The sequence below is a fragment of the Malus domestica genome, chromosome 17 (assembly GCF_042453785.1).
Source record: "Malus domestica chromosome 17, GDT2T_hap1".
NCBI lineage: Eukaryota > Viridiplantae > Streptophyta > Magnoliopsida > Rosales > Rosaceae > Malus > Malus domestica.
In genome coordinates this window covers 28,829,222-28,854,990 of record NC_091677.1, presented here as the reverse complement: position 1 = coordinate 28,854,990, position 25,769 = coordinate 28,829,222, and the positions used below count along the sequence as shown (strand labels likewise).

At 38.1% G+C, this 25,769-nt stretch overlaps 5 protein-coding genes across 6 annotated transcripts; 3 read left to right on the top strand and 2 right to left on the bottom strand.

Annotated features, from left to right (window-relative positions):
• Positions 1 to 923: 923 nt before the first annotated feature.
• On the top strand, positions 924 to 5,307 carry LOC103417390 (putative E3 ubiquitin-protein ligase RING1a). Its single transcript, XM_029096860.2, has 8 exons — positions 924 to 982; positions 2,267 to 2,348; positions 2,499 to 2,619; positions 2,788 to 2,829; positions 3,184 to 3,702; positions 3,917 to 4,024; positions 4,394 to 4,624; positions 5,088 to 5,307. Exons 2-8 carry the CDS (start codon positions 2,338 to 2,340, stop codon positions 5,118 to 5,120), a joined length of 1,065 nt encoding a protein of 354 aa, XP_028952693.2. The 5' UTR covers positions 924 to 982; positions 2,267 to 2,337; the 3' UTR covers positions 5,121 to 5,307.
• A 978-nt stretch (positions 5,308 to 6,285) lies between these two features.
• On the bottom strand, positions 6,286 to 11,349 carry LOC103405645 (protein TPX2-like). The gene is made up of 18 exons (XM_029097797.2): positions 10,955 to 11,349; positions 10,167 to 10,249; positions 9,957 to 10,081; positions 9,707 to 9,841; positions 9,326 to 9,595; positions 9,143 to 9,239; positions 8,856 to 9,047; positions 8,602 to 8,754; positions 8,454 to 8,516; positions 8,287 to 8,367; positions 8,024 to 8,191; positions 7,797 to 7,931; positions 7,627 to 7,704; positions 7,411 to 7,530; positions 7,145 to 7,311; positions 6,895 to 7,063; positions 6,701 to 6,795; positions 6,286 to 6,609 (listed from the first exon to the last, which is right to left on the bottom strand). Exons 1-18 carry the CDS (start codon positions 11,118 to 11,120, stop codon positions 6,492 to 6,494), a joined length of 2,415 nt encoding a protein of 804 aa, XP_028953630.2. The 5' UTR covers positions 11,121 to 11,349; the 3' UTR covers positions 6,286 to 6,491.
• A 1,910-nt stretch (positions 11,350 to 13,259) lies between these two features.
• LOC103405715 (non-specific lipid-transfer protein 13) lies at positions 13,260 to 13,967 on the top strand. The gene is made up of 2 exons (XM_070816475.1): positions 13,260 to 13,609; positions 13,958 to 13,967. The coding sequence occupies exons 1-2, from the start codon at positions 13,260 to 13,262 to the stop codon at positions 13,965 to 13,967; spliced, it is 360 nt and encodes a 119-aa protein (XP_070672576.1).
• Positions 13,968 to 16,807: 2,840 nt separating this feature from the next.
• On the bottom strand, positions 16,808 to 22,083 carry LOC103405712 (double-stranded RNA-binding protein 1-like). 2 transcript variants are annotated; one of them, XM_029097619.2, is made up of 6 exons: positions 21,717 to 22,083; positions 20,113 to 20,271; positions 19,525 to 19,760; positions 19,193 to 19,412; positions 18,682 to 18,822; positions 16,808 to 17,297 (listed from the first exon to the last, which is right to left on the bottom strand). In XM_029097619.2, exons 1-6 carry the CDS (start codon positions 22,018 to 22,020, stop codon positions 16,984 to 16,986), a joined length of 1,374 nt encoding a protein of 457 aa, XP_028953452.2. In that variant the 5' UTR covers positions 22,021 to 22,083; the 3' UTR covers positions 16,808 to 16,983. The 2 variants fall into 2 exon arrangements, with proteins under 2 accessions (XP_028953452.2, XP_028953453.2); XM_029097620.2 differs by having other exon boundaries at positions 20,158 to 20,271.
• A 1,356-nt stretch (positions 22,084 to 23,439) lies between these two features.
• Positions 23,440 to 25,478, top strand: LOC103405643 (zinc finger CCCH domain-containing protein 2-like). The gene has a single exon (XM_008344665.4). The coding sequence runs from the start codon at positions 23,760 to 23,762 to the stop codon at positions 25,077 to 25,079; it is 1,320 nt and encodes a 439-aa protein (XP_008342887.3). The 5' UTR covers positions 23,440 to 23,759; the 3' UTR covers positions 25,080 to 25,478.
• Positions 25,479 to 25,769: the final 291 nt, after the last annotated feature.

The following is a 25,769-nucleotide window of genomic DNA, read 5'->3' as shown; positions in this document are numbered from 1 at the left end:
CCAAGCTCTCACACTTACAATAGGAAGAGAAAACCAAAAATACAAAACAAGACAATTTGAGAAAATTCTTCTCTATGCCAAATGGCTTCTTGCTATTTTTCTCTCTTCCTTGTTCTTCTCTACTTCTCCATGCTTATGAGCTACACCTTGCTCTCCTTTTATAGCCAAAGAAAAGCTTCTCAAAGACATCAATGGCCAAAGGCCTAACATCAAGTCAAAAAGAATTAGGCATAAGTGCATCCAATTTTGGTTTCCCACATGTAGCATGCCATCCAACAATTTTGACCACAAAAGTAGCCCAAAGATTTGGACTTTGACTACATGTTTGAGTCAATAATCAACACTCTTTTGGTTCTCGACTGACTAACTTAACAAGTTTTCTTGGTTTTTTTATTTTTTATTTTTTACACTTCAGATTCTGATGGAGGCGCATCTTCAACTTCTCAAGAGATTCCCGAGTACTCTCTCTATCTACTTTATTCTCTGTCGTACTTAAATATCTTATGTGGATAGTACTAGCTAGTTGTAGATTCATGTTGATTTTATCACCATTTTCAAGCAGTTTATGAAAGCTCCATGGGTTGAATGATGATCGGTTTTCGACGTCTATAGTAAAAGATGAAAGTTGGTTTCGATAATGTTGGATCGTCGTCGGTTGTCAAATTAGCTATTACCAAGTTGTGGTTCTGCTTAATATAATGGTCGAGTGATTGTTGCATGTTGGGATCTGAGCCTTGTTTTGTGCTTGTATGCGTCGATATATTAAAATTCGACAGGGCAGGGGCTAGTTTTCCGATTTTCTATTTTCCAGTAGTGCAAACTGTTATTGTGTATCGTCCAACTAGTGCTATATATGCTTTGAAATTTTGCACCTTCTCTATATTTTTGAGAAACGATTCCACGTACTTCTTGTGCCCTTGCAGATTGATATTCATACAACTGCAAGAACTCCGTAAAGACGTACACTGTCCAATATGTCTCGGTAACTTCTGCTTCTCAACCTTTTGAGTTTGAATGAAATGCAATGCTTTAAACTTAAAATTGCTATGTGTTCACTCACTGGACTCAACTGATGAAGATTTCCCCCTCGTGGCGTACATATCTTTTTTCTCTTTTGTTTCTGCCCAGAAAACATGAGTGTTGCTTGCTTTAAGGTTTATTGCACTATGATGTAATACACACACATATACACATAACAAAATTATTAATTCACTTTTCATTTCAATGGTGGTTAACTGCTAATTTTGCTATGCATTTCAGTTCTTGTTGTTGCATTGCATGCCCGCATTTTTTGGCATGGATTCTCAGTGATGTAGAGATTGAGTTGCCTATAATTAAGTAGTTAACTGCCAATTGTTATAGTGTCCTTTGTAGTTCCACCACTGTCTTCACTCTATAAAATGCAATGTGGTATCCTTTGGGGCAAACTATTTAGGGACTGCAATTTGAATAATTTGGTTGGCTCCATATATCGTTCAATTTGTCAACCACGATATTTTCGGGCCAAGAGTAATCTGGATCTGGAAACAAGGGCTATCTAATACCAAAACCAACTATCAGTATTTGATTTAGCCTATAAGTGAACAAGGGGAAGGCTAAGTAGGGTGTGATTGAGTTGAAGAAGTGAGAAAAACTCGGTGATCTATGGTTTAGCAATGACTTGTTGACAGATAATGGGAAACCTGCCTCCTTACATTACACCTCATTTTTCTTGGTTTATGAAACCTTCGGTACTCAGTGGCGTCCCACATTTTAGAAATAAAGATAGCTTTAGCGACTCGTAGGAAAACTATTAAGTAATGAATAGTTTCTAAGATCTAAATAATAAAAGATATATTGATGTGGAAGAATGGGAGCTCAAGTGTGTAGAAAGCACACACATACTTGTGCCGTTGCTTGGCTGATTAGAACCTTGAAACTATGACTATTGATTCATTCCAAAGAAAAGGTGGTAAAGGTATTCAAGTTCGATTATTCCCAAGCTTTCTGGACCTCACTTTCCACCTAGCCAGCATCTTCACTAATAATATTTGTTGTGAAATATGTCCAGAGGATCAATACGAGTGACCTCAACTTCTCTAAAAGTGTTATTTTTGTAGTGGTTCTGGTAAATTACTATGTTATCGTGATCTTTTAAAGAAGAAAACTGTGATTCTGCTTCTATTTTCTTCTCTTGTTGCTTGCTTACATTTAACTCCGCCTGTGCTATCCATAATGGGGTATCAGTCTCGTAAACAAACATTGATAAATTTCTTCTCCTGGACAGGAATTATGAAGAAAACACGTACTGTAATGGGATGACTACACAGGTTTTGCAGGGAATGTATCGACAAGTCAATGCGATTGGGGTATGTAATGTTGAGCTCTTTCCCTCTTAACTTTTTATTATTTTTTGTAACAGTGGCATTTGATTTTCTGATTAATAGAATGAAAAATATATTAGAATACGAGTTGAGAACCAATCAAGTTTATTTATTTAGCTTGATATATAATTTCAGGAACAACGAGTGTCCTGCTTGTCGTGCACACTGTGCAAGTCGGCGTTCATTGAGAGACGATCCAAAGTGTGATGCCCTAATAGCAGCTTTATATCCGGATATTGAGAAGTATGAGGAGGAGGTATAAATTTAGCTGTTGTTTTTTATGTTTGGTAGCACTTTGACACACAGAAAATAGAGAGGATACTTCAAATTAGTGTCGTTACAATGAACTTTTGACTTCATATAGATGACTCTAGTCTAATAATGTTTTTGCAAACGGAGAATTAAATTTGCAGCATGGTTTCAGGAATTGTCTTTCCATCAGGAGGAGAGGACTCGAAACGAGCAGGTTAGTTTCATTTTTGGGTAAAAAATTTCTTCCTAAGATTTGGATGGTGGTGTTTTCTTCGCTGACAATTTCAATCATGAAGTACCGCGTATAATCTTTCTTGGGACATGCCACTACTCAAGAAATATGTTCTCCAGTCCTGTAAATAGTATGTGGTTTCATCAGTGAGAATTTCTCTTCAAACTATCAAGCCGAACCCTCGCCCAAAGAAAGCCAAGGAACAAGGAAATGGAGAAAAGTCGAAATGACCTTACCTTATTTTTCTTCTTGTTGTTTGTTTTTTGGTTTTTGGTTTTGTAAACAGGTGCTTACTGACAACTTTGTTCCTGGTGCCATATTAATGCCTTAATACAGATCCAAGCATCAATTGCCAAAGTTATTGAACAACAATCAGAAGCTTTAACTAAGAGACTCACATCTGGAAAAGATATATCAGATTCAATTCCTATGAGACCGCGGCCCAATAATCAGAGTTCTGTTTTAAGTAAACGGAACTCTCGAGCCGCTGAGGATGATAATGACAATGACAATAATACCAAGGGCAACATTTCATCTTCCACTGATGACCGGTGTACTAAACTTAGGCCAAGACAGCTGAGAAGACGGGCAGGATTTGGATCCTCTCAGCCTACTTCATCTCTGGCCAATTCAAGTGGAGGATGCGCTGAAAATAATGTAGAAGGGAAACGAGAGAACCGCAGAATTTCACCTGGTGTTGTCTGGAGCTCTGAAATGCTTGTTTGGGGGCGGGCTAGTGCTCGGAGTCACACACGGCGTGGCATTGCTAGTGGTTGCAAAAGCAAGAATTCTGAGAGTACTCGCATATCAAAGTTGGTTGATTATCTCCAGAGCTTAGAGGAAAACAATGATGAGGTATAGAGAAACACTGCTGGACTATATGTTTGGTCATTAGTAAGTGCATTAATTCCATGAGCCACCCAGGGAGTACTCTTGCTGAGTTTTAGTTTCTCGGGGGCAGATGGAATGAGATACTTCTTTGAGCACCACAGTGACCAAATTAGAAATGGTAGTGCTTTCTGTTTTCGTCATTTTGTATCCGCTTTGATGAAATAATTCTTTTCTGCAGTTAGATGTTCATCTCATGCTTATTTCTTTGGATACAAGTTGTACACCAAGTTTACAGCGGCCACACCTTTCCTGTCGGCCGAGTTTGTCAGTGAAGCACCTGTGTGAAGTAAGATTATTCTCCTAATATTACTAACCTTAAACTTCTAAAGATGTAAACTTCATTTGTTAGACTTCCTTTGAGTATGTAGTATGCATAATTTGTTCTTATTCTTGTTTGGATGAGAGTAATAACGTCGTCTGTGAAACTTGCTTGTCATGCCTCTTTTCCTCATCTTGTGCCAGAATATTTGTTTGCATACAATTGATAAAGAATATAGACCTGATTCATTTGAAACTCTGACTAGCCTTAAATTTGGTAGGATCTTTTGTTCAATGCGGAAATGTTAGTTTACCCCTCTTCTTTCTTTGGTTTTGTTCTACATTACACAATATCTCTGGTGCCTGTGTAATTTTTACATGCATATTTTCTGTACAGTATGTATCTCACCAGACGCCTTTGAGGGCTGAGGAAGTTGAATTATTGGCAGTTAAAGGGCCTCCCAGTTCCAATGACGAGAAATTGAACCTAAACCTGGTGCCCTTAATTGATGATCCGGATTCTGTGCTATTTTTAACAGATCCATGTAGATATGAACTGCAAATTCTGCAAGAAGAAGAAACTTTGGGAAGGATCAGAGCCAATTGCACTTCCAGCAGGGACCATTTGGTGAGTAGACAAGCTCTTTTAAGATCTCTACTTTTCACTATCTACAAGCTAAAATGTTTGCACTGGTTGCGAATGACAGAGATCCCCAAGATTTTGTCAAACTTTACAATAGTACGCGTTTGATCAAGTAACAAAATGAATTCGCTGGTTGAATTTTCCTCTCAGATTTAACCACAAAGAACACTCCGACATCCATTTTTGCATTATATTTGACTATTTTGAACTGTGTGGAGTACTACTTGACTGCGTTAGTTTGTTAGTAATGACGGTATTAGTAGTTTTCTCTTGCTAGAGAATCGCGTATTATGCTGTAAAACTGTGAATGAAGACTGTTGATTTCGCTATTCGTGTATGAATATGCAGTCCCATCTATGAACTGACAACATGAAATACCATTACGATGGTCTGGCAGGCGATCATTCTTTATGATCGTACTAAATTACTATCTTCTACTTCTTTTCAGATTCTCGCATACAGGCGGAAGGAGATTAGTTAGGAATGAAATCTTGAACCTGCCAAATGAATGCGGACGAGAAAATTGTTGTATTCGCTGTTGACATGAGAGTTACTGTAAATGCAGTCGAAGATAGATACCGGGATGCATTGATCCCCGGTTGAGACGTTGTTTGTTGTATTCTTGATTTCGTAAAACACTTGTTTGCATTGTTATTTATTTTAAGCCATCCTTTATTTAACAGTTCTTAGAAGCCCGGTCAAGTTTTAAGGGCTTCCTGTGAAGCAGAATTCTGTGTTCCACGTTGACGGAGGTTGATGAAAACCTGGACTCTTGTTTCTTCCTCGGATAACTGCTCCCAATGCGAAACAGAAACACGGAATTGGTGGTGGTGAAGCAGGATGAACGTGTTTCGTTCCTGAGGAGAAATTTTTCTGACGCATCACGAAGCAAAAGGATTACAAACGTAAATCCTTCAAGACCAAAGTTGTGAATCCACCAGTTTGATAGAAATTCCAAAAGATAATTTGATTAATTGATGAGTTGACTATAATGATAAGTCATTTACAACTTCATTCGACAACTCAAAAGTTTAGAAAATTAAAACATAATTAATGACATTTATTGGATGGAAATTGAAAGCTCCGATTTTTATTACAGAAGCTAAAATTGCGGTTTGGAGGTTGAAATGGCTTCGGATGGCTAAATATCATCTTATGTCACGGAAAAGTAGTGACCTTGAACCATGGTGTTGTTTGCATTCCGAAAAGGTATCATGGGCCTAAATCTAAGTCGGAGGCCAATTCTGCAAATTTTCACTGTGTTCTTTTGTCTTTCAACCGTCCATTTCCTCTTCAATCCATTCGGCCATAAGTCTATGTCATTTTCAGTGTGCCGAGAACACTTCCCGCACACTAAATGTCATAATACAAGTGGTTGAATTTTTTTTTCAAGTATCCAACCACTTATATTATGACACGTAATGTGCTGGCACTTTGCCAGCATCCTAAGGACTAAAAAATTTCGTATTTGGGTTGGACGTGCGAAATGAAGCCGAGATACAACATGATCATCAAAACCGAAATCGAACCCTCAACAGCAATAACACTAAACACAACCTAAAAGAAGCTTCTGAAGCAACAAAGTTGTTAGTAAAACTAAACACGAAGCAATCAAAGGACGTAGACAACGAAGGGACGGCCGCCGATTCTGATTCTAGAAATCTTTGATGAAGGAGGTGGAGAAATTTTGAGGTTTTACATTGATCAGTAAAAGAAATTACACAAGTAACATTGAAAGAATTACTCATTGGATTACATTGATACAAGAATTGGATTACATTGTACTCGAATGGCCCTTGTACGGGTTCAAGAGTTCTTGAACAAACACCACAGCATAGGGAAAGGGAAACAATCATCGCATCTGTGCCGCTGCGCTGGAAACTGCAGAGTTGATCACCATTTTTCGCCTTTCTTTCCGTTGGAGCACACGTAGATATGGTGATTTCGGTTTTGTTGCTTCCTTAGGACACCTATTATGTCATGAAATACACCATTTAATCAACCAGTCATGGAAATAATGCAGCAATTAAAATGCAATTTGGAATATTTACAATTCCTTACTTTGGGGGAAGGAAAGGATGGTCAAAATTGGGCACTGGCCTTGCATGGGGTACCAATGTCCTTCTGAGTTGTTTCAGTGCCTTCTCTTCTTCCACCTGCAGATGACAACGTTTCGGAGTATATGTCAGTTTAAATCATGCAAGTTCCCAAAAACTATGCAGCAAAAAGTACGTATAAAAAAGCATGATGCTTACCATTCTTGCTGCCTCGCTCTCTTCTCTATATCTCTTATACATCATCTCTTTCTCCCTAACTTTGTGATCAAATTCTGCTCTTTCAACAGCTCGATGATCAGCATGGAGATTGAACTCTTGAACTTGGGTGAGAGGCTTGCGTTCTTTTTCGGGAACTGGAATTGGGTCCCTGCATTACAAAACAAATGGTCATCAGTCCCTCATCTCTTTAAGACAAACAATAAAATCATGAATAAAGTAGTTTGCTTACTCTTTCAAGATTGGCTGTGCCTTGAACACTCTCATCTGAGCTTCTTCTTTCTCCTTCCGATGTCTTTCTTCCATTTCCCTTTGCAATTCCTCCTCATGCCTCACTAAACTCTCCAGCTGGAAAGGTTCCGGTTTTGTACACTGCTTGGGCTCTGGCTTGGGTGGGATCTGCATTTAAAACAACAGGATTTAGGGACCATCATTTCACCATTTTTGTTCCAATTGCATGTAATTGAACTCAAAAAACAAATTGATAAATATATGTACCACAGGGTAATCAGTGGTATAAGGATATGGGTTAGCTTTGGGAACCCTCGCCCTTTCTTCTTCCAATTGCTTGTGCCAGACTTCAGTAATGAATTTCCTTTCTTTCTCGGCCCCTCTTTCCTGATCATTACGTAAACACAAAATCAATAAGCAGGTTACAAGCAGACTGGCATGCATCACTGAATTACTAATGCTTTTGGAATTGAATTATCATACCTCTGTGTGGAGATGGAATGGGTTTGGCGTTGTGTTTCTTGGAACTGGTTTTTGGTGAGGCTCTGAGTTTAACGACAGCTGACAAATAAATAAAAGATGTATAAGAGAAGCTGTACAGATGTTTTGTCTGCTACTTATGCAGTAGTATTGATAACATCCAATTCACTTACTTTATCAAATAGATCAACAATAGACGAAGATTGTGGTGGTATCCTTTCATTTGTTGCAAAATGGAATTCCCGAGGTTTGGTCACATGTTTCTTGGCATTACAGAACACCCCCATATCTCCTTTACTTTCAAATATCTGTGAACAATGAACATTTAGATAAATCAGTTCAGTACCTAATGTTTCCAAGATGAATATCTCAAACCGAAATTGAAAGGCTTGACATATACCTTCTTATTCAGAGGCTTGGCCTTGAATTTTGGGATTCTTTCGAGTTCTTCCTGTTCAATTTCAAACGAACTTTTCACCCTGGGTGGACGAGCCCTCAATGATGTTTGTAGCACAGGGGTTTTAGGCTCCGTAAGAAAAAACCCTAAACGAGGCTTCCATGGATTATTCTGTCATACAATGCAGAAAGAGATCTCAATGAGATGCCTCAGCTGGCTTAGCAAGAACAAAGAATGGAAATAGCAAATATGATTCTGTCTTATACCTGATGGGACACTTCGGTTGAAGCTATTGAGGATGTTTCTGCACTCTGATTGGCCCTTGCCATTGTCTCCAAATGGAATTCCTGCAACAATTAGACACAAGAGACTTATTATCACCGCTGCAACATTGTATGTCCTATTTATCAACCTCCAATCCACAGTAACTTACGTGAAATTCCGGTGGCTGGGGTGTACTTCTTGGTATTGCAGGCAATGATGAGGCTTCTAGAATCTATAATCAGCAACAAAGATCCAATAAACTCAACTGATATAGAACACAAATGAAACAGAAATAAGAGTATAAAATTACAAGTTACCTTTCTGTTTAATGGTCGAGCCTTAAACTTCGGAATTTTAGCCATCATCTCTTCTTCAAGCTCAGCAGTACTCTTTACTCTCACTGAACGAACACGCTGGGATGTTTCAAATTCAGGCTCCTTAGGCCTCGTCAAGGTGAGTTTGGGTTTCATCTGAATAATAAAAACAGCATCAACCTTTCATCATTAACATGAAAAATAAAATGAGACATGAAAAAGAACTTAAAGAGCCAGATGAAGATAAGATGCTTTACATGTGAAATATGCGGCAATGACAAGTCTCTGGTACTTGATTGGAACCTTTTCATCATTTCGGCCGTCGAAACAAATGGTGCTGCAGGTTCCCTAACATAAAGTTTTCTGTCCTCTTTTTGCACAACAGCTGAAGAAGTTACATGACCCAGTTTTGACTTGTGGGGATATGCTTGGGGTTTGGGATTTAGAATCTGTAATTTTAGGGGACATAAAGGAAAACAATTAGGGTAAATGTTGTCTAGAAATAATAGTCAAGTTGATAAAACAGTACAGGAGTAAACTTTACCTGTCTAGATCTTCCTTCGTCCAATTTCTGCCGCTTTATCGCCTGATTTTCCTGTCCTAAATTGGGAGTTCCAGTTGCATTCTTCACATGTGTTTCTCTAGAGTTTTAAGTTATGTAGCTAATCAGTCATGACTGTTAGAATAAATCAACACATACATCAGGTAAAAACGTATATACACCAACCTTTTCACGCTATTTGGTTTAATGCTTTTAGTTTGGGATGACTGTAAGTGACTTTTTTGCTTCAGTGCTGAGGGGTTTCTAACCATGCTCGCTATCTTTTTAGCTGTTTGGTGCTTCTTGGAATGACTCGCAAGGCCTCCCCCCTTCTTGGAATAACTCATGGGTGGTTTTGGAGTGCAAGCTTCATTTTCATCTTGAATGATAGGTTTACTATTCTCCTTACCCTTGGTCAGATCAGTTTTCTTAATAGAAGATACTGCACCCAAAACACTGCAAAATAGAAAGTAATAAATGAGAAACCGTGGAGCTCAATGTTATATTCTAATTGACTAGTACGGGTCAAGAGGCTTGAAACAAAGCTTAAGAGGACCGCCCCCTAACCTTCCGTTTCCACTAATACATTTGTCATCATGTCTTGGAGTGCAAGCTACAGTTTCAACTTGAATGATAGGTTTGCTAGTCTCCTTACCGTTGGTTAAATCAGTTTTCTTAATAGAAGATTTTGTATCCAAAACACTGCAAAACAGAAAGTAATAAATCAGGTCTTGGAGCTCAACGTTATATTCTAATCGACTAGTACGAGTCAAGAGATCTGAGACAAAGCTTTTAAGTAAGAGGAGCGCCCCCTAACCTTCCATTTCCGCTGGTACATTTGTCATCATCTTTTAAGGCTTCAGCAGGCATGATCTCTGATTGAGGCTTAGTTTCCATAGACAACTTATCATCAGCTTTTAAGTCAGATGATGATTCCAAGTTCTGCAAAACATAAACAACCATGGAGTTAGAGAGCCATAAACAAGTCTAAGTTTTAAAGGCAAGAAAGAATGAATGAGATCACCACCTTCTCCATTTTCTCTGCTTCACTAAAGTCACACATGCTCTCGATTGTAAGGGATCTACCAGTCTTGATCTTAGGCATAAAGGCTGCACAGAAAAATACAAGTCCCATTACAATTCTAGAGAAGCAAAAGAACAAATGAAAGTCACTTTCAGTGATAAATGGACAACTACAGATTGAATGTCCCTTGCTACGTCAAACCAAACCTAATTCAAATTCTACAGAAAATTTGGGAAAGAAAGAACGAAAATCCGGAAAGTTCAAATCTAATTCCCTTTAACAAATAACTACTTTAAATGCCTAAGATTAAAAAGTATAAAAGAACATCTTGCTTTCAACAATTTGGAGTTCCTGCTTCCAACAAAAAGAAACCGAATTGTTATTCCTACTCCTTAATCTTCTGGGAAACAAACACAACCTAATGATATTTTCGAATAATCAAACACCACAAAATAAAGCAAGCATCCAGATTCCAGAGAGCAATCGCTTCCTAGTCGATTTCGATTTCAAGAAACGCTTGGAATTGGAGCAAAATTCACCACGAAAAGAAAAATAAAACCCTAAAAATCCAATAGAGTTGCAGAAATCAACGCAATTCAGAGAAGAAAAGAAAAAACCCCTAAAATCGAAAGCAAATATTTGAGAGAAACCCTAACAAAGAAGACGCAAAAAACATACAGGTCTAAAGATATGAAAAGCACAAAAATGCGAAAGGCCAATACTGAAATTAAAAATGTCAGATAATAAGAGGGAGAGAGAAGAGACAAGAAGGATTAGGGAAGACGACGTACGTGAAGGAGCATAGGCTAGAGCGCAGTCGAACCAGAGCTCGGCCTTGAGCCTATCGTCGTCGCTCTCGTCCTTTGTGAAGTCGAAGAAGCGTGGAGCCGAGAACTCGTACGTCTCATCGACGATGATCGCCGTCGCCGCCGGTGCGTTGGGTTCTTGATCGGTCATTTGGTCTTCTCCTCGATTTCGAAAACTTGTTTGGGATGTGGGGATTCAGAGGAGGATGAGGAATTAGAAAAGATTTGGCCGATTAATCAAGAAATGATGAATAAATGAGAGGGAGGGAGGGAGGGAGGGAGGAGGGAGCGTTGGAGTGTGTCTGAGTGGGTGCGGAGAGGAGTATAACGTTAGGGGGGAAGGATCTCTCTAACGGTCTGATTTTTTGAATTTGGGGGCCAAGAGCCAATGTGACTGCTCTGGAGTGTGCTGTTTCTAACGGCTCTATTCCGCTTACCTTTTAGGGGAGGAACGACGTCGTTTGGCTCAATGACGTCGTTTGGGTATGGGTAAATACCAAAATAATAAAGTAAAATAACAATTTTCAACTCAAATTTTTAACATAAAAAAATTAAGAGAAAATTTAGCTCATATAACCTCATTTTACACTCATTATTATTAATTAAATTGTCAATATCTAAATTCAAATTTACTTCCTAAACTAACCTCACAAACCAACTTCAATATGTATAATTATTTTTATACCCATTTAAATAGAAATAGAAATCAAAATCGAAATCCATAAGAATTGGTGAGAATTAATTTAACGTTTGAGTTTACAAGAGGATGGCCATTGGACGCTGATAACACTAAAACACTTTCTTTTGATGGAGTCTCCATCACCTCTATAGCGTTGCGCTTGATAAATCTCAAGTTGCCTTGCGTGACAATGTCAAACAAGTTGTTCCCTCATCCTGAGATCCCACTGCAATCATTAGGTTCCTTCTATATCCACAATTTCCATCAGGATAAACATCAGTTTATCAGATAATATATGTCCTAATAGTCTTCGTGAGAATTCTTCTCTATATATCTATGTGGGCAAGAGAACATTAAATTCAGGTGGTGTATAAAGCTAGTAAGACATAAGGGAAATAATGAAAAAATCAACACTCTTTCTTGAAGTTAATAAAAGGAAAAAGCTTTATGTATTTTATCAATAGATGCTTAAACTTTTACCTACCTTAAACTGTTTTTGTTGTGGCAATATATTAGTTTTTGGTTTTTGAATGTCATAAGTTGGGCAAGGACAACCTCAATATTCCACATTGATGATGTGGCAGCAACATTCATCTTTTGTTTCTATGAGAGCATCTTAGGTTTTAGCCAATGAAAGAACGTAGCTAATAGCAATGACATCTTGTTTCTTGCTCTTCCAACTGATGGCCCCACCTATTATCAATATCAGACTAGAAATCTGCATATATATAGCCTTCCTATTGCATAACCATTAAGAATTCTACTCATTTGTTGCACTTCCTCCGACTAGAAATATGCATCTGTTAGTTGCTAAGTGTTTTGATCCTAGGTTGGATTGATATCGATTAGGAATGCTCACAACATATGCAATATCTGACCTTGTCCATATCATGGTACACATGAGACTTCCTATTGCAAAAGCATAAGAATTCTACACATTTGTTGCATGTCCTCAGGAGTTTAGGTCCCATCGGTTTAGAAAGGTGAATTCCATATCTCACAGGAAGATAAACCTTCTTAGATTCCTCCATGTGGAAATACTTAACACCTTGTCTACATGCATGGATTGGGACAATTCTATTAGTCTCCTAGATCTATCATGATAGAGCTTTATTCCAAGTATGTATGATGCATCTCCCAAGTCTTTCATATGGAAGGTTTTGGACAACCACATTTTTACAGAAGAAAGCACTGCAATAAAAGCTTAAAACTTAAGTAATATGTGGTAAAAATTAAGTGGTTGATAGTGATATAATCTAATCTCAAGTTAAGTCTTAAAAAAGTTTTTCTCCAATATAAGGGTTGGCAAAAGAAGATAGTTTTTAGGGAATGATAACTACCCACCCTTGTTTACGGGTGTGTTAGGAGGAATAAATTCTCTAAATTAATTATATTAGATTATATTCAAATCATTCATGAAGCATGATATAGTCATTTGTTAACTAACTAACTGAACAACGTGCCGTTTCTTACTTAGATTACTAAAGCCAATGAACCTTTATTTGTGTTTTTATATCTAAATCATGTCCTAATACTAAAGCATCATATGATCATATACAATTAATCCCAGTTTACTTAGCTTGTTAATTACAAATTATTATCGCGCGGTCGATGGCGCCTCGCCTTTTGGCTTATGTAGCCATGTTTCTGCTAGTTTGTGGATCTGCTAAGGCATCGCACGCGTCCAGTTTCTGTGTTAGTGTGTGGTATGAGTTGGGCAATTGCCTGAATTTTCTTACTGGGTTTTATGCTGACCCTACGCTCGAATGCTGTAACTCCGTCCGGACGTTGAACACGATGGCCAAAAGTGATGAGGCTGAACCTCAAAGTATATGTGAATGCATTGAGGGCGTGGCTGATGCGTATCGAATTCGTTTCGTAGCGTCCCTCATCCAAGATCTTCCCATCAAATGCAATGCTCATCTTAGTTTCCCTATTTCTAATAGCATGGATTGCACCAAGTAACTCTCTCTCTCTCTCTCTCTCTCATACACATTTTAAGTTATCTTCCCATCAAATGCAATGCTCATCTAAGTTTCCCTATTTCTAATAGCATGGATTGCAGTAAGCAACTCCCTCTCCCTCTCTCTCTCTCTCTCTCTCTCTCTCTCTCTCTCTCTCTCTCTCTCTCTCTCTCATACACATTTAAGTTATCTTCCCATCAAATGCAATGCTCATCTTAGTTTCCCTATTTCTAAATTTCTAATAGCATGGATTGCACCAAGTAACTCTCTCTCTCTCTCTCTCTCTCTCTCTCTCTCACATACTAATTTTAAGAATGAACTGAACTGTTACTATTTTTTTTGCAGCCTCAACTGAGACTTCATGAACAGATGCAAAGGATTTCGGCGGAAAGGGTTCAAGTTCTTTTGGAGCATGCATGTATTGGATACAAAAGATAAAATAATAATAAATGGAAATAAAAGCTGTTGTACTAAGGGCTGACCAATTATTAGCAGCCACCTACATTTGGAAATATTTCTTCTTGTATTCGGGACACAATGTAATACAACATACGTCATAATATAAGTGAAAGTACAATAAAAATATACTCTAAAATTGAGACATATCAATCATATCGTTCACTTATATTATAATATGTAGTGTATCATCTTATATTTCAAGCACACATAAAAGATTAATGAAGTGAATGCATATTCATTGAAGACCCCTAAAACTTGGTAGTTGGAAAACAAAAATTTAACGCAATGTTGGTGCTGCAGAAGCAGTCATTTTGCTATTAGCGTGAAAACACTGATTTGCCCCCAATTTCTAACAATAAATAAAGCCTTAGTATTAAGTCCAAATTATATATCCTAATTAAACAAGACTAGAAGTTCTATCTCAAAATTTTGAGTAACAATTCCAAAATGCACTAGATGTCTACTTTCCTTTGTGCCACCGAGTTGTAATTGTGCAATGGAACATTAGAACCACTAATAAAGGACATCGACTATGCATATTAGTGCCCGCTTGGTGGCTATAAACTTTTGACACTGAAGCCAACGGATTCACGTCAAGCTACAAAGAAATGGACCATAAAATGTAAAGTGAAAGGGATTAGAAAAATCCTTCATGAGCATTATAAAAAGCATGTCGGAAGGCTGTAGATGACACCATCCATGTGGGAAGCTTTTTTGACGCAAACAGAAGACGTGACGCAAAACTTAACACAGTAACGTTTTAGAATTTATACGGCCGGCTAGTGGGATAATGCTTTTTTTTTTATTGTAACTCATGCATTTTTTAAAAGGAAAACTAACGAAAAATCTAAAAAAAACTTTAGTTTTAATGAAAAATGACAAATAAATGTGTAGTGAATAGTACAAGGGAAGAGTAAAAATGTGATTTTTCATTAAAAGTGAACAGTACTGAAAATGTTTCATTAAAACTCCATTTTTTAAAGGATAAAAAAAATAGGAAAACTAATGAAAATGACTTTAAAACTTTGAGTTTTAATGATAAGGACAAAATAAAGGGTAAAATGAATGGTACCAGATTTGACTTTTTAGTGTAAAAATGTGGTTTTTCGTTAAAGTGAATAGTACCGTGTGCTTTTCGTTAAAACTCCCTAAAAAAAATCTTATGCTTTCATTCTTTTAGAAAGTTAAAAAAAAATAAAGAAAAGAAATGGAGAATTATAGAACATGCTTTTGTGCTGGGTAAGAAATGGAGAATTATACTTGACACCTTATCTCATACATGGATTGGGACAATTCTATTAGTCTCCTAGATCTATCACGATAGAGCCTTATTCCAAGTACGTATGATGCATCTCCCAAGTCTTTCATGTGACAGGTTTTGGACAACCACACTTTTACAGAAGAAAGCACTGCAATAAAAGCTTAAAACTTAAGTAATATGCGGTAAATTTTAAGTGGTTGATAGTGATATAATCTAATCTCAAGTTAAGTCTTGAAAAAGTTTTTCTCCAATACAAGGGTTGGCAAAGGAAGATAGTTTTTAGGAAATGATAACTACCCACTAGTTTTTAGGAAATGATAACTACCCACCCTTGTTTACGGGTGTGTTAGGAGGAATAATTCTCTAAATAAAGTGAATAGTATTATGATTTATTTTTTAATGTAAAAATATGGTTTTTCGTTAAAATGAACAATACCGAGAACTTTTCGTTAAATTTCCCTATATTCAAATCATTCATGAAGCATGATATATAGTCATTTGTTAACTAGCAATCAACAAACAAACTGAACGACGTGCCGTTTCTTACTTAGATTACTAAAACCAGAGCTTTATTTGTGTTTTTATATCTACATCATGTCCTAAATACTAAAGCATCATATGATCATATACAATTAATCCCAGTTTAATTAGCTTGTTAATTATAATTTTTTTTATCGCGCAATCGATGGCGCATCACCTTTCGGCTTATGTAGCCGTGTTTCTGCAAGTTTTTTGGATCTGCCCAGGCATCGCACGAGTCCAGTTTCTGTGCTAGTGTGTGGTATGAGTTGGGCAATTGCCTGAATTTTCTTACTGGGTTTTATGCTGACCCTACGCTCCAATTTTCTGTATACTCGGAACATAAAATCTTATGCTTTCATTTTTTTAGAAAAGAAAAAAAAAACACAGAAAGAAAGAAATGGAGATTATAGAAGAACATGCTTTTGTGCTGGGTACGCAGTCAACTACAACTGTTGTACTTTTGCCCCTTCACACTTACTAAACTTTATCCATCTTGAAGATTAGGAGGAAGTTTTCCTGCTATAAAATGAGCAAGTCACTGTGTGTGCTCTGAATCAAGCACATTAGGAGAGGCTGTATGTGAGAGTTGGAGGAAATTAATCCCCGTCGCTTCACTCCGCTTAGCGAACGGGTTTAATTTCCTCCAATATCTCACCTCCAGTTTTTGCTGCAGTATAGTTTATATCCAAATTTCAACAAAATCAATGAAGAAAATGGAGGAAATTAACTTCATTTGCCTCTTTTAGCAAAATGAATTTAATTTCCTCCAATATCTCATCTCCAGCTTTCATCAGACAAGCAAAAACGATTTTCTTATGGTGCATTCACACAAAGTTTAAAGGAAATGCAACTTCAACAGCAAGCACATTTACCCAAAGCACAAACATAACTCGATTTTAATACTAAAGAAATGCATCGTAGACAGAAAAAAGCACATTTATGCACGAGTCAAGAAAGGCAACAGCTATTGTATATAGAAAAAGAGTGTCAAGTAGGGTTCATACACGGAGAAACGTAACATATTATAAGCACATAACTTCACATTATAAGCACTTAACTTTGAAAGCATAGCATATGGGCCTCACCTAGTTGAATCAGGTCTTAGTAAAGCCTAAATGAACCTCTCCCTTCATGTGTGTGAGCAAACAACCCACTTTTCATTGCTCATGGGCAACATAGTGGTACCTTCAGGATATTCAATATTTAACTTGCGTGAATAAACAGAGACCTTGTTGTACGCACTCCTTTTAGCTGGTGGCTCAAGAGAAGAGTCCATAACGCAATTAGCGGAGCCATTTTGGGACACAGGGCTAGGTCCGTGGTTCGTCTCCTGCGCACGGCCATGTACAACATCAGAGGAAGATCCTTCCCCACCTACTGATGTAGGAGTGCAGGGTCCTGAAGATACAGTGATCAAGCGTTGACATTTTCCTTCTGCAATTACTGTAATCAAAGAAGATAAGCCCAATGATATGAAAACATCAATTACATGTCAGATTGTGATATTTATGTAGTATAAGAAGATATAGTTATACAATAATTTAAGAAACAGAGAGGAGGATGTTTGAATATCAACATCTCTTATCCGTCTTCATGGTTCATACCCTATTTAAATTCTAGTTAAGCCTGTGATGCCATGAATTTCTCTGATACTTGGGGTTTGGGTTCGTTTTCTTTACTTTTTTTTTTACTGTCCTTGTGTCAATCAGAATTGTAAGCACGATTGTTTGTATTACTAAACTGAATCATTAGTGAGAAGTAGTCAACGACAAAGTCAACAGAGGGTATGTACTTCACACGACATCTAAATTACAGATTGAGATGTCACTTTTCATGTGGTGAAGAAGGTTCTACTCTAGTACTATCTTTCAATTCTAGTTTCTAGGTAGGTTACGTTTCTTTACCTATGTTTGGATGAGGGACTTAAGGTCCAAGGAACTTAGGCTAAATTCATTAAGAATGCACTACAAAGATTATATAGAGGAACTTCAAAATGACTAGATACATTACATTTGAGAGAACTCTTGAATGACACTTCCATTTTGAAAGTCCTTCATTCAATGTCTTTGTAGTGCATTTGTAGTGTTTCCGTAGTAGCTTTCAGGTACATGTTAACTAATGTATGCAGGAAAAACCCTTGCCATAAATCACACATGGTATGAACTCCAAATGGAATTTTCTTCTCTAATGGATTTTACTTTTATTAGCTTTCTAATATATGCTCTCAGGGTGCAGCAATTGTGAAGTATTCACATATATGCAAGACCATGAATTCTCTACCTTCACTATCAGCCGTCCGATCCGTTTTAGTGGAATCGTGCGGCTAGAAATATAACATGCCTTATAACCTTATGTGAATAGTAAAAGACGCCTGAAAGTTCTCTGCCTTCACCAACAGAGGACTGTCATCACACCAACTTGAGCTTCAATCACTTTTTCCGCCTGCCATATCACCCATCAACAAAACCTACTGGGTTCTGAATGGGTTCAAGGATCTGGTTCTTGGTTGTGATTTTATTTATTTTTTAAGCATAAGGTAACTATTAATATTTTCACAATTAAATAGAATTTGAGCTGTCCAACCCAAATTCAATTTGTGGCATAAAGAGAATGGTTGTTGTTACTCTCCTTAAAACCAAAGCTCCTTTCAGAGAGTTGGCAGCTTAGTTAAAAAAACACAGAGCTGTTTAATCAGACTTTCATAGCTAACCAGCATACTCTAATTTGATGTACGTATTTTGTCCTGACAAAGACATTCTGAAACATATGAAAGCAACAACAATATAGCAGTAGGGTATATAAAAGACAGTTTTGGGGAAAACAATACCATTGTTCTCATGTGTGTTAGGCCTGGCTTGTGGATGTAGTTCAGCAGCTGGGTTTGACTGGAAACTTGAAGATAAGATCTCGGAAAATTCTTGCCCTTCCCGAGCGCAGGATGGGACCAAAGGTAGCTGACTTGATTTACCTTAAGACGACGGTTCAAAATGTTGTGAAGCATTCAATAGATCTATTCATCTTTTGCTTTCCCATATCATCTGATATTATTTTTAATGGAAAAGGTCTTGCAAAGCACATCTTGTAAAACAGACTATTTCATAGGATAGTTACTTAGAGCTATGAAATTGAAAAAAAAAATCCATAAGAACTATAGGTAACATATTTATGAAATTTGATGTAACAAATGCATTGAAAATACAAACACATCTTTAATAAATAAAAGAATAAAAGAAACATAACTATCTTAAGCACTTAAACTTCCATAGAGAAACATCGTAATAAATTAAAAAGAATATAAACAGTGGTTGACACTAATTTGCAACTAGTAATACACTTACGCTCTCTCAAGGTATGGTAAGCGACCTTTGCTGCACTCAACTCTGCCTGCTTTTTGCTTCTTGCTTCTTGACCCATAAAAGTTTCTCCTTCTATCTCCACTGACGAAACAAAAACTGGCACATGAGGTTCACCAGACATCCTTGAGCTATAGACTGGTATAGAAAAACCTTCCTTTTGAATCAATTCTTGTAAAAGGTTTTTGAATAAACCAGAATCATCCTATGGAAAGAAAAAGAGAAAAACAAACAAAGACAAAAGAGGTATTTAGAGATGCTCGAGACAATCACATTTAACAAAAAACACGTAGAGCATATAATACAAAATTTTCCACCTCTTGAACTCCATTTGGAAGAATGGACGTTAAAGCAGCTTTTGCAGCTGCATGTTCAGCATCCTTCAGTGTGGGAAGAAACTCTTGACCCTCATATGTCTGTCCACCAATAGTTACTCTACACTTGAAACGACTGTTATGAGGTGGACCTTCCCGCTCACAAGAGTACACAGGTGGAAGCAGATTTCTCTTTTGTGCATAAGTTTGCAGTTGATTCTTGTGAAAATGTTGCATATCTACACCCCATATTAGAAGAGTATAAGTTGTAAATTGACTTAAAGTAATCAAGACAAGGTTCAGACAATTCACAGATGCTAAAGAATTGAAGGTATTATATACTTGTCTTCTTTCTGTTTTGCATATCTATTTTAAGTTAGAACAACAGTTTTTAGCAAGCTAGCTCCAACATTGAGATGAAAAATGTTATTTATAGCCTCGGTTGCCAGCAAAAATTAAGTTCAAAGCAAAGCTGCTGCAAGATATATTTTTTTTTATTTGTGAAATAATCTTCAAAATGTCAAGGTTTGGTGAAACGATCATAAAACATTAAGGCTCATTGCCAATCACCAGAGAATATAAACATCTTACTCAACAAGGTGGCATTCGCCTGAGGAGTGGCTCCTGATTTGTTACCTCTAAACTGAAGTGGCAGCTGAGGAATCTGGTGCGTTTCTTGAATCTTCGGTTGCACTATTTGTGGTGCTTCATGTGTAGTATTGGAATCAGCGGCCGCGGTCGAAGGAAGTGCTGGAATAACAGAACCCATAAGTGAAAACAAAGTAATACATTGAACTCAATTTCGAATGACATAAATTATCTCCTAGATAATCAGGCAGAAATGGTAATTAACATAGTTAATCAGCATTCACACAAGTTCCGAATTTCGAATGAGACATAAATTATCTCCTAGATAATTAAACCACAAATGGTAACACAAGTTCCGAATTTTGAAGAAGACATAAATTGTCTCTGAGATAACCAAGCACAAATGGTAGCACAAGTTTCGAATTTCGAATGAGGTATAACTTATCTCCTAGATAATTAAACACAAATGGTAACTAACATAGTTAATCAACATTCACACAAGTTCCGAATTTCAAAAGAGACATAAATTATCTTCAGGATAATTATACTTAAATGGTAACTAACATAGTTGATCAAGATTCACACAAGTTTCGAATTTCGTAAGAGATGTCAATTATATCCTAGATAATTAAACACAAATGTAACTATAACATTCCACATCATGTAGAAGAAAGGATCATGTAATTCTCATTTCTTTCTAGAACGAAACCTTTTGGGAGCTCACTGACTTCGGGTTCCATAAGAATTCCGATGTTTAGAGAGTTCGCGAGAGCAATCCCATAATAGGTGACCTACTAAGAAATTCTCTCGTGTGAGTTTCCAGAAACAAAAATGTGAGAGCATGATTGAAGCCCAAAACGAATAATATCATACTACGGTGAAGTTGAGCCCGGATGTGATGAGGGCTCGGGTCAGGATGTGACAATTTGATATCAGAGCCAATTCTTGATCAGAAGTCTGTCGTGCTACTGTAAAGTCGAGTCCAGGATATGGTGAGGACCCGGACCAGACCAAATGTGACAATTTGATATCAGAGCTAATTCCTGACCGGAATTGTACCGACGAGGACGTCAAACCCCTAAGAATGGATTGTAACATCGCACATCATTTAGGAAAAAAGATCATGTAAGCCTTATAAATATATTCTTATCTCTACCTAGCACACGTTCTTTTAGAAGCTAACTGACTTCGGATTTCATCAGAGCACCGAAGTTATGCGAAGAGTTCTTTTGGAAGCTAGCTGACTTCGGATTTCATCGGAACACAGAAATTAAGCGACTTCTCACGAGAACAGTCCCAAGATAAATGACCTGCTGGAAGTTTTCGTGTGAGTTTTTAAAAACAAAATTGTGAGAGCGTGATCGAGCTAAAAACGGACAATATCGTGTTACGATGAAATCGAGTCCGAGATGTGATGGGCCTGGCCAGGATGTAACAGTAACTAACATAGTTAATCAACATTCACAAAAATTCTGAATTTCGGCGGGTATAGAAATAAAAAATAAAAAAACCTAGAAAATTAAGGAAAACTGAAATACCAGTAAATAAAAAAACTTCCTTCCATATGCAGTAATATCAACGGCATCGTCTTCAGATCTAGCGATTACCTGAGCAAAAGGAAGTGGAGGAGGAAGAGGGAAGACAAGGTTGAGGGAAAGAGGAAGGGACGGGAATGGGATTCCTGGGTTTGGGTTGCGGATGATCAGAGAGGTGGTCGAAGGCGTGTTTAGCGGCGTCGTTTTGGGCTTCTTTGGAGGATCTAAAGGTATCCACAGTGTGGAAGTCGAAGCCATTGATTGTAACGGTGGCGGAGAAGCAAGGGATGTGGTCGAGGCCAACCTTGGTGGTGTTGTACTCCGGCAACCGCCATTTCCTCTGCTGGCAGAGCTCCTGCAGCCTCGACTTGAACATCGTCCTTTCCGTTTTAGCAAATGGCAGTGCAATGTCTATCGTTGTTTTGCTTTTGCTACTATTTATTTAAATTTATTTTTTGCGGGTTTCTTTTTTAAATGAACTAACTTGGGCTTGGGCTGTATTCATTGTCCTAATTGGGCCTGGTGATGGGCATTTCATCCACAAGATTGGTTTGATTAATAGAGCAAATTGTCATTTATTTTTCTTTATTAGTACGATATTCCAACTATTTATTAGTCTAATAGTATTTTTAGTAATTTTTTCCGCTTGTAACTAAAGCAGTTTTAGGACTGAATCTAGGATTTATCCGAATTTTTTACTTCGTGTGTTAGTCTAATACATAGGAAATATTGGGAAAATATTCGGACTTATCCTAATTTTGTTCTTCTTCTGCTTAGTGATGAAATCGTAGTAGTTGAGGTATTAGGGTTTGGATTCGTGAGTGGAGAAGAATGAATTTGAGATGCATAGTCAGACGAAGGAGAAGCCGAGGTTGTCATTGTCAAGATTTAGGGTTTGCAAAGAGAGGCAAATGATCGAAGATCCAGTCAAGAAGGATGAAGGTTCAAAACGAGAGAAGGAAGGAAGCGTGTTTAGATTGGGTTGGTAGACACAAGCGGGTAATACCATATTAGGAAAATATGCTTTCATTCATTAAAGAAAATAAGATTACATCTTAAATATATATACAATTCATATGCATAAGAGAGACGACACTTCACTGGGTCATTTACAATATTATCCCTAAATAGATTCCTCATTAAAATTTTGTAAAAAATGAGTAATGATATTCATACTATGTTTTTGTACCATATTTTCATACCACGATGGTATTTGATGTGAACAGCCACATCATTTGAATTAATCAGATTTTTAAATTTAGTTTATTATTTAATAAACTAATAATTAATAAAAACTAGTTAATTAAATGATGATGGTGGTATACGAGGAGTCTTACTCCTTCCTTTCTTTAAGTTTTGCAAATTTTTCAAATGATGTGGATGTCTACATCAGATGCCACCTAAGGTGGTATAGAAATGTGGTATAAAAACATGGTATGAATAACATTACTCTTGAATCAACTATACGTTGAGGAAGTAGATCATATGCTCATCCCTTGTTCGTGTTTTTAAATTCATGAGCCCTTTTTTTTTTCTTTTTTTTTCTGATATGATCAGGTGGGGAGTAGATTAAGCCTCACAATAGGTAACAATAATATGATTCAAATTCGTCTTTGATGAGAATGAAACCTAAAACCTATCACTTACAAATTAAAAGAAATTATTAAACTGTAATACTAAGTAGCATGACTGCCATTTAAATATACAATTTTAACATGTTTTTGTGTGCATGTAATGAAATAGGAATATAGGTGTTGGCTTCCGAACCCAAATCCAAAAACTTGCTGTGAGAAAACGGAGATGCTCCAATAAGCAAACACATAGCACAATGCTATTGCGTGCCAAGTGAACTGTGAAGCTGCCACATAACCCTTTTGCATGTTCGTCCCTAATGCTATGCAGCCACGCATCTTTCTGCCCATACCCCTTTCTCCGTCTCGTCATCGATCATCCCCCACTCTCTCTCTCTCTCACTAAACTTGTCTCCCTCAACCACCTATATAATCCACCCCCTTGTTCCCCTCTCATCAACACCACCATCTCTCTCTGGCTAGGCAATTATCTAGTATATTTTGATATTATTATTGTTATTTGCATTCATCAGATCAATTAGAAATGAGTAGTGTTTGCGCCGAGCAGCACAAGTTCCACCCCTCCCACCAGCTCCTATCATCCAAGAAAACCCTCCTCAGAGACACCAACATTGACATCCCACCGAGGAAGCTCCTCACCCGCCGCAGCCCCCAAGAATTTCCCTCTTCTGACGTGTACGCCGCAGCTGACTACAGATCCCCGAGCTTCTCATCTGCCGACGAGGCCCTCCTCCGCAAATTCCTCCCCTACAACACCGGCTCCGATGACTCTGACGACGACGAGGTCGATCCCTACTCTTCCGACCACTTCCGCATGTTTGAGTTTAAGGTCCGGCGCTGCACCCGCAGCCGTAGCCACGACTGGACCGACTGCCCTTTTGCCCATCCCGGAGAGAAGGCTCGCAGGCGGGACCCGCGTCGCCACCACTACTCGGGCACTGTGTGCGCGGACTATCGCCGCGGATCATGCAGCCGCGGTGACAGCTGTGAGTTTGCGCACGGAGTATTTGAGTGCTGGCTGCATCCGGCGAGGTACAGAACTGAGGCTTGCAAAGACGGGAAGAACTGCAAGAGGAAGGTGTGCTTCTTTGCCCACACGCCACGTCAGCTTAGGATTTTGCCGGCGGATCAGGTGCTCTCTCCCACGGCTAGTTCTAAGAAGTTGTTCCACCTGAACAACCATTTATCGGTGGGGTCTCCGCGGTCCTGTTCGAACAACAAACAGTACTGCTGCTTGTTCTGTCATCCAGCAGCGGCGACGTCATCTCCAACTTCGACTCTGTTGGCCGGTATGTCTCATCATTTGTCGCCGCCTGTGTCGCCAGCAGGTAACTGCTCGTCGGTGAGCGGTTTTAATAGTTCACCAGTTATGTCTCGCTGTGGTGGGCTAGGGTTGGGGGGTTTGGATCAGGTGCATGCAAGCACAGGTGGGTTGATGACCTCCAAAGAAGTGGTTGCTGAGCTCATGAGCTCCATGGAAGCCATGAAATTCAATGAAGCTGCAGCTGCTGGCGCTGCTGCTTCTCCGAAGAGGTGGGTCGACGTTTCATTCGATATGAACATGAATTATGCTTCTGCTGATGACGATCTGCAGCCGCAACAACAGTTTATTCTTTCGCCATCCACTCCGAGCCCAACAAGGCGACCATTTGGAGGTGGAGGACGTGGAATCAATTTTTTCGGTGGGGATGAAAATTGCTCACCAACAAATGGAAGCTTATTGGGATTTGATCGTGATACCAATACGCACATTAATAAAAAGGAGATTGTTAACGGAGGAGGGTTTGCATCAGCCGGTGACTCGGATCCGGATCTTGGCTGGGTTAACGACCTCTTGATGTAAAGGACTTTTGTTACAGTTTGACTGCCATGATTTGGAAGCTAGATGATCATCATCGTGTGATGTCAAAGGACGGACGGAGGAGATCCAAAATTAATAAATGATGGATGGATGATGATCGTATCTATATCCATCCCATTCTCAAGCCAACTGAATATATTGCATGCTTCAGCAAACGTACGTACGTACGCCGTATGCATACGTGGATTGAGCGTACATTGTTAATTGTTGTCATTATTTTCTGTTTATTTGTTTCAAAGTATTCGTTGTTGTTAATGTCTTTCTTGGTGATGTTTTTTCTTTTCTGAAGTGGGAGGCCAAGTGAATCAGCTGAGTTGATGTTGTTGATGTTTAACTGTTTTGGAGAGGAATTATCAATCAATGCAGTTTTTATTTCGTCTTTTTTTTATTTTTTATTAACATTTGGTTTCTTCCCGTTTTCTTTAATTTTCTGCCTACAATTCACAATTGCGTGTCAAACCTAATCAGCCAAGATAAAATAGGGTTCGAAAATCATTCGTGTTTAAGATAATTACTTTTCCGTGAGAACTTTTTGTGCATTGTTCGTAGGCCCAACAAACTGGTCGTATTTGTGTCATGCTTGTTATCTTAACAGTTCGTGTCGTGTAGTATCAAACTTGTTATCTTAACGAATTTTTAACTGACGACTCAATAACGATCTAATTTGTTAAC

Excerpts from the sequence above, each read along its gene's own strand:
- LOC103417390 (XM_029096860.2), top strand. Across the intron at positions 2,830-3,183 it reads AGAGGACTCGAAACGAGCAG|ATCCAAGCATCAATTGCCAA; the intron begins GTTAGTTTCATT and ends GCCTTAATACAG. Across the intron at positions 3,703-3,916 it reads TAGAGGAAAACAATGATGAG|TTAGATGTTCATCTCATGCT; the intron begins GTATAGAGAAAC and ends TCTTTTCTGCAG.
- LOC103405645 (XM_029097797.2), bottom strand. The coding sequence starts at position 11,120 with ATGACCGATCAAGAACCCAACGCACCGGCGGCGACGGCGATCATCGTC. Across the intron at positions 9,240-9,325 it reads AAACCAAATAGCGTGAAAAG|AGAAACACATGTGAAGAATG; the intron begins GTTGGTGTATAT and ends TTAAAACTCTAG. Across the intron at positions 6,796-6,894 it reads AGAGCGAGGCAGCAAGAATG|GTGGAAGAAGAGAAGGCACT; the intron begins GTAAGCATCATG and ends TGTCATCTGCAG.
- LOC103405715 (XM_070816475.1), top strand. The coding sequence starts at position 13,260 with ATGGCGCCTCGCCTTTTGGCTTATGTAGCCATGTTTCTGCTAGTTTGT.
- LOC103405712 (XM_029097619.2), bottom strand. The coding sequence starts at position 22,020 with ATGTTCAAGTCGAGGCTGCAGGAGCTCTGCCAGCAGAGGAAATGGCGG. Across the intron at positions 20,272-21,716 it reads CTCCACTTCCTTTTGCTCAG|CACTTCCTTCGACCGCGGCC; the intron begins GTAATCGCTAGA and ends CTGTTATTCCAG. Across the intron at positions 19,761-20,112 it reads GGCGAATGCCACCTTGTTGA|ATATGCAACATTTTCACAAG; the intron begins GTAAGATGTTTA and ends TATGGGGTGTAG.
- LOC103405643 (XM_008344665.4), top strand. The coding sequence starts at position 23,760 with ATGAGTAGTGTTTGCGCCGAGCAGCACAAGTTCCACCCCTCCCACCAG.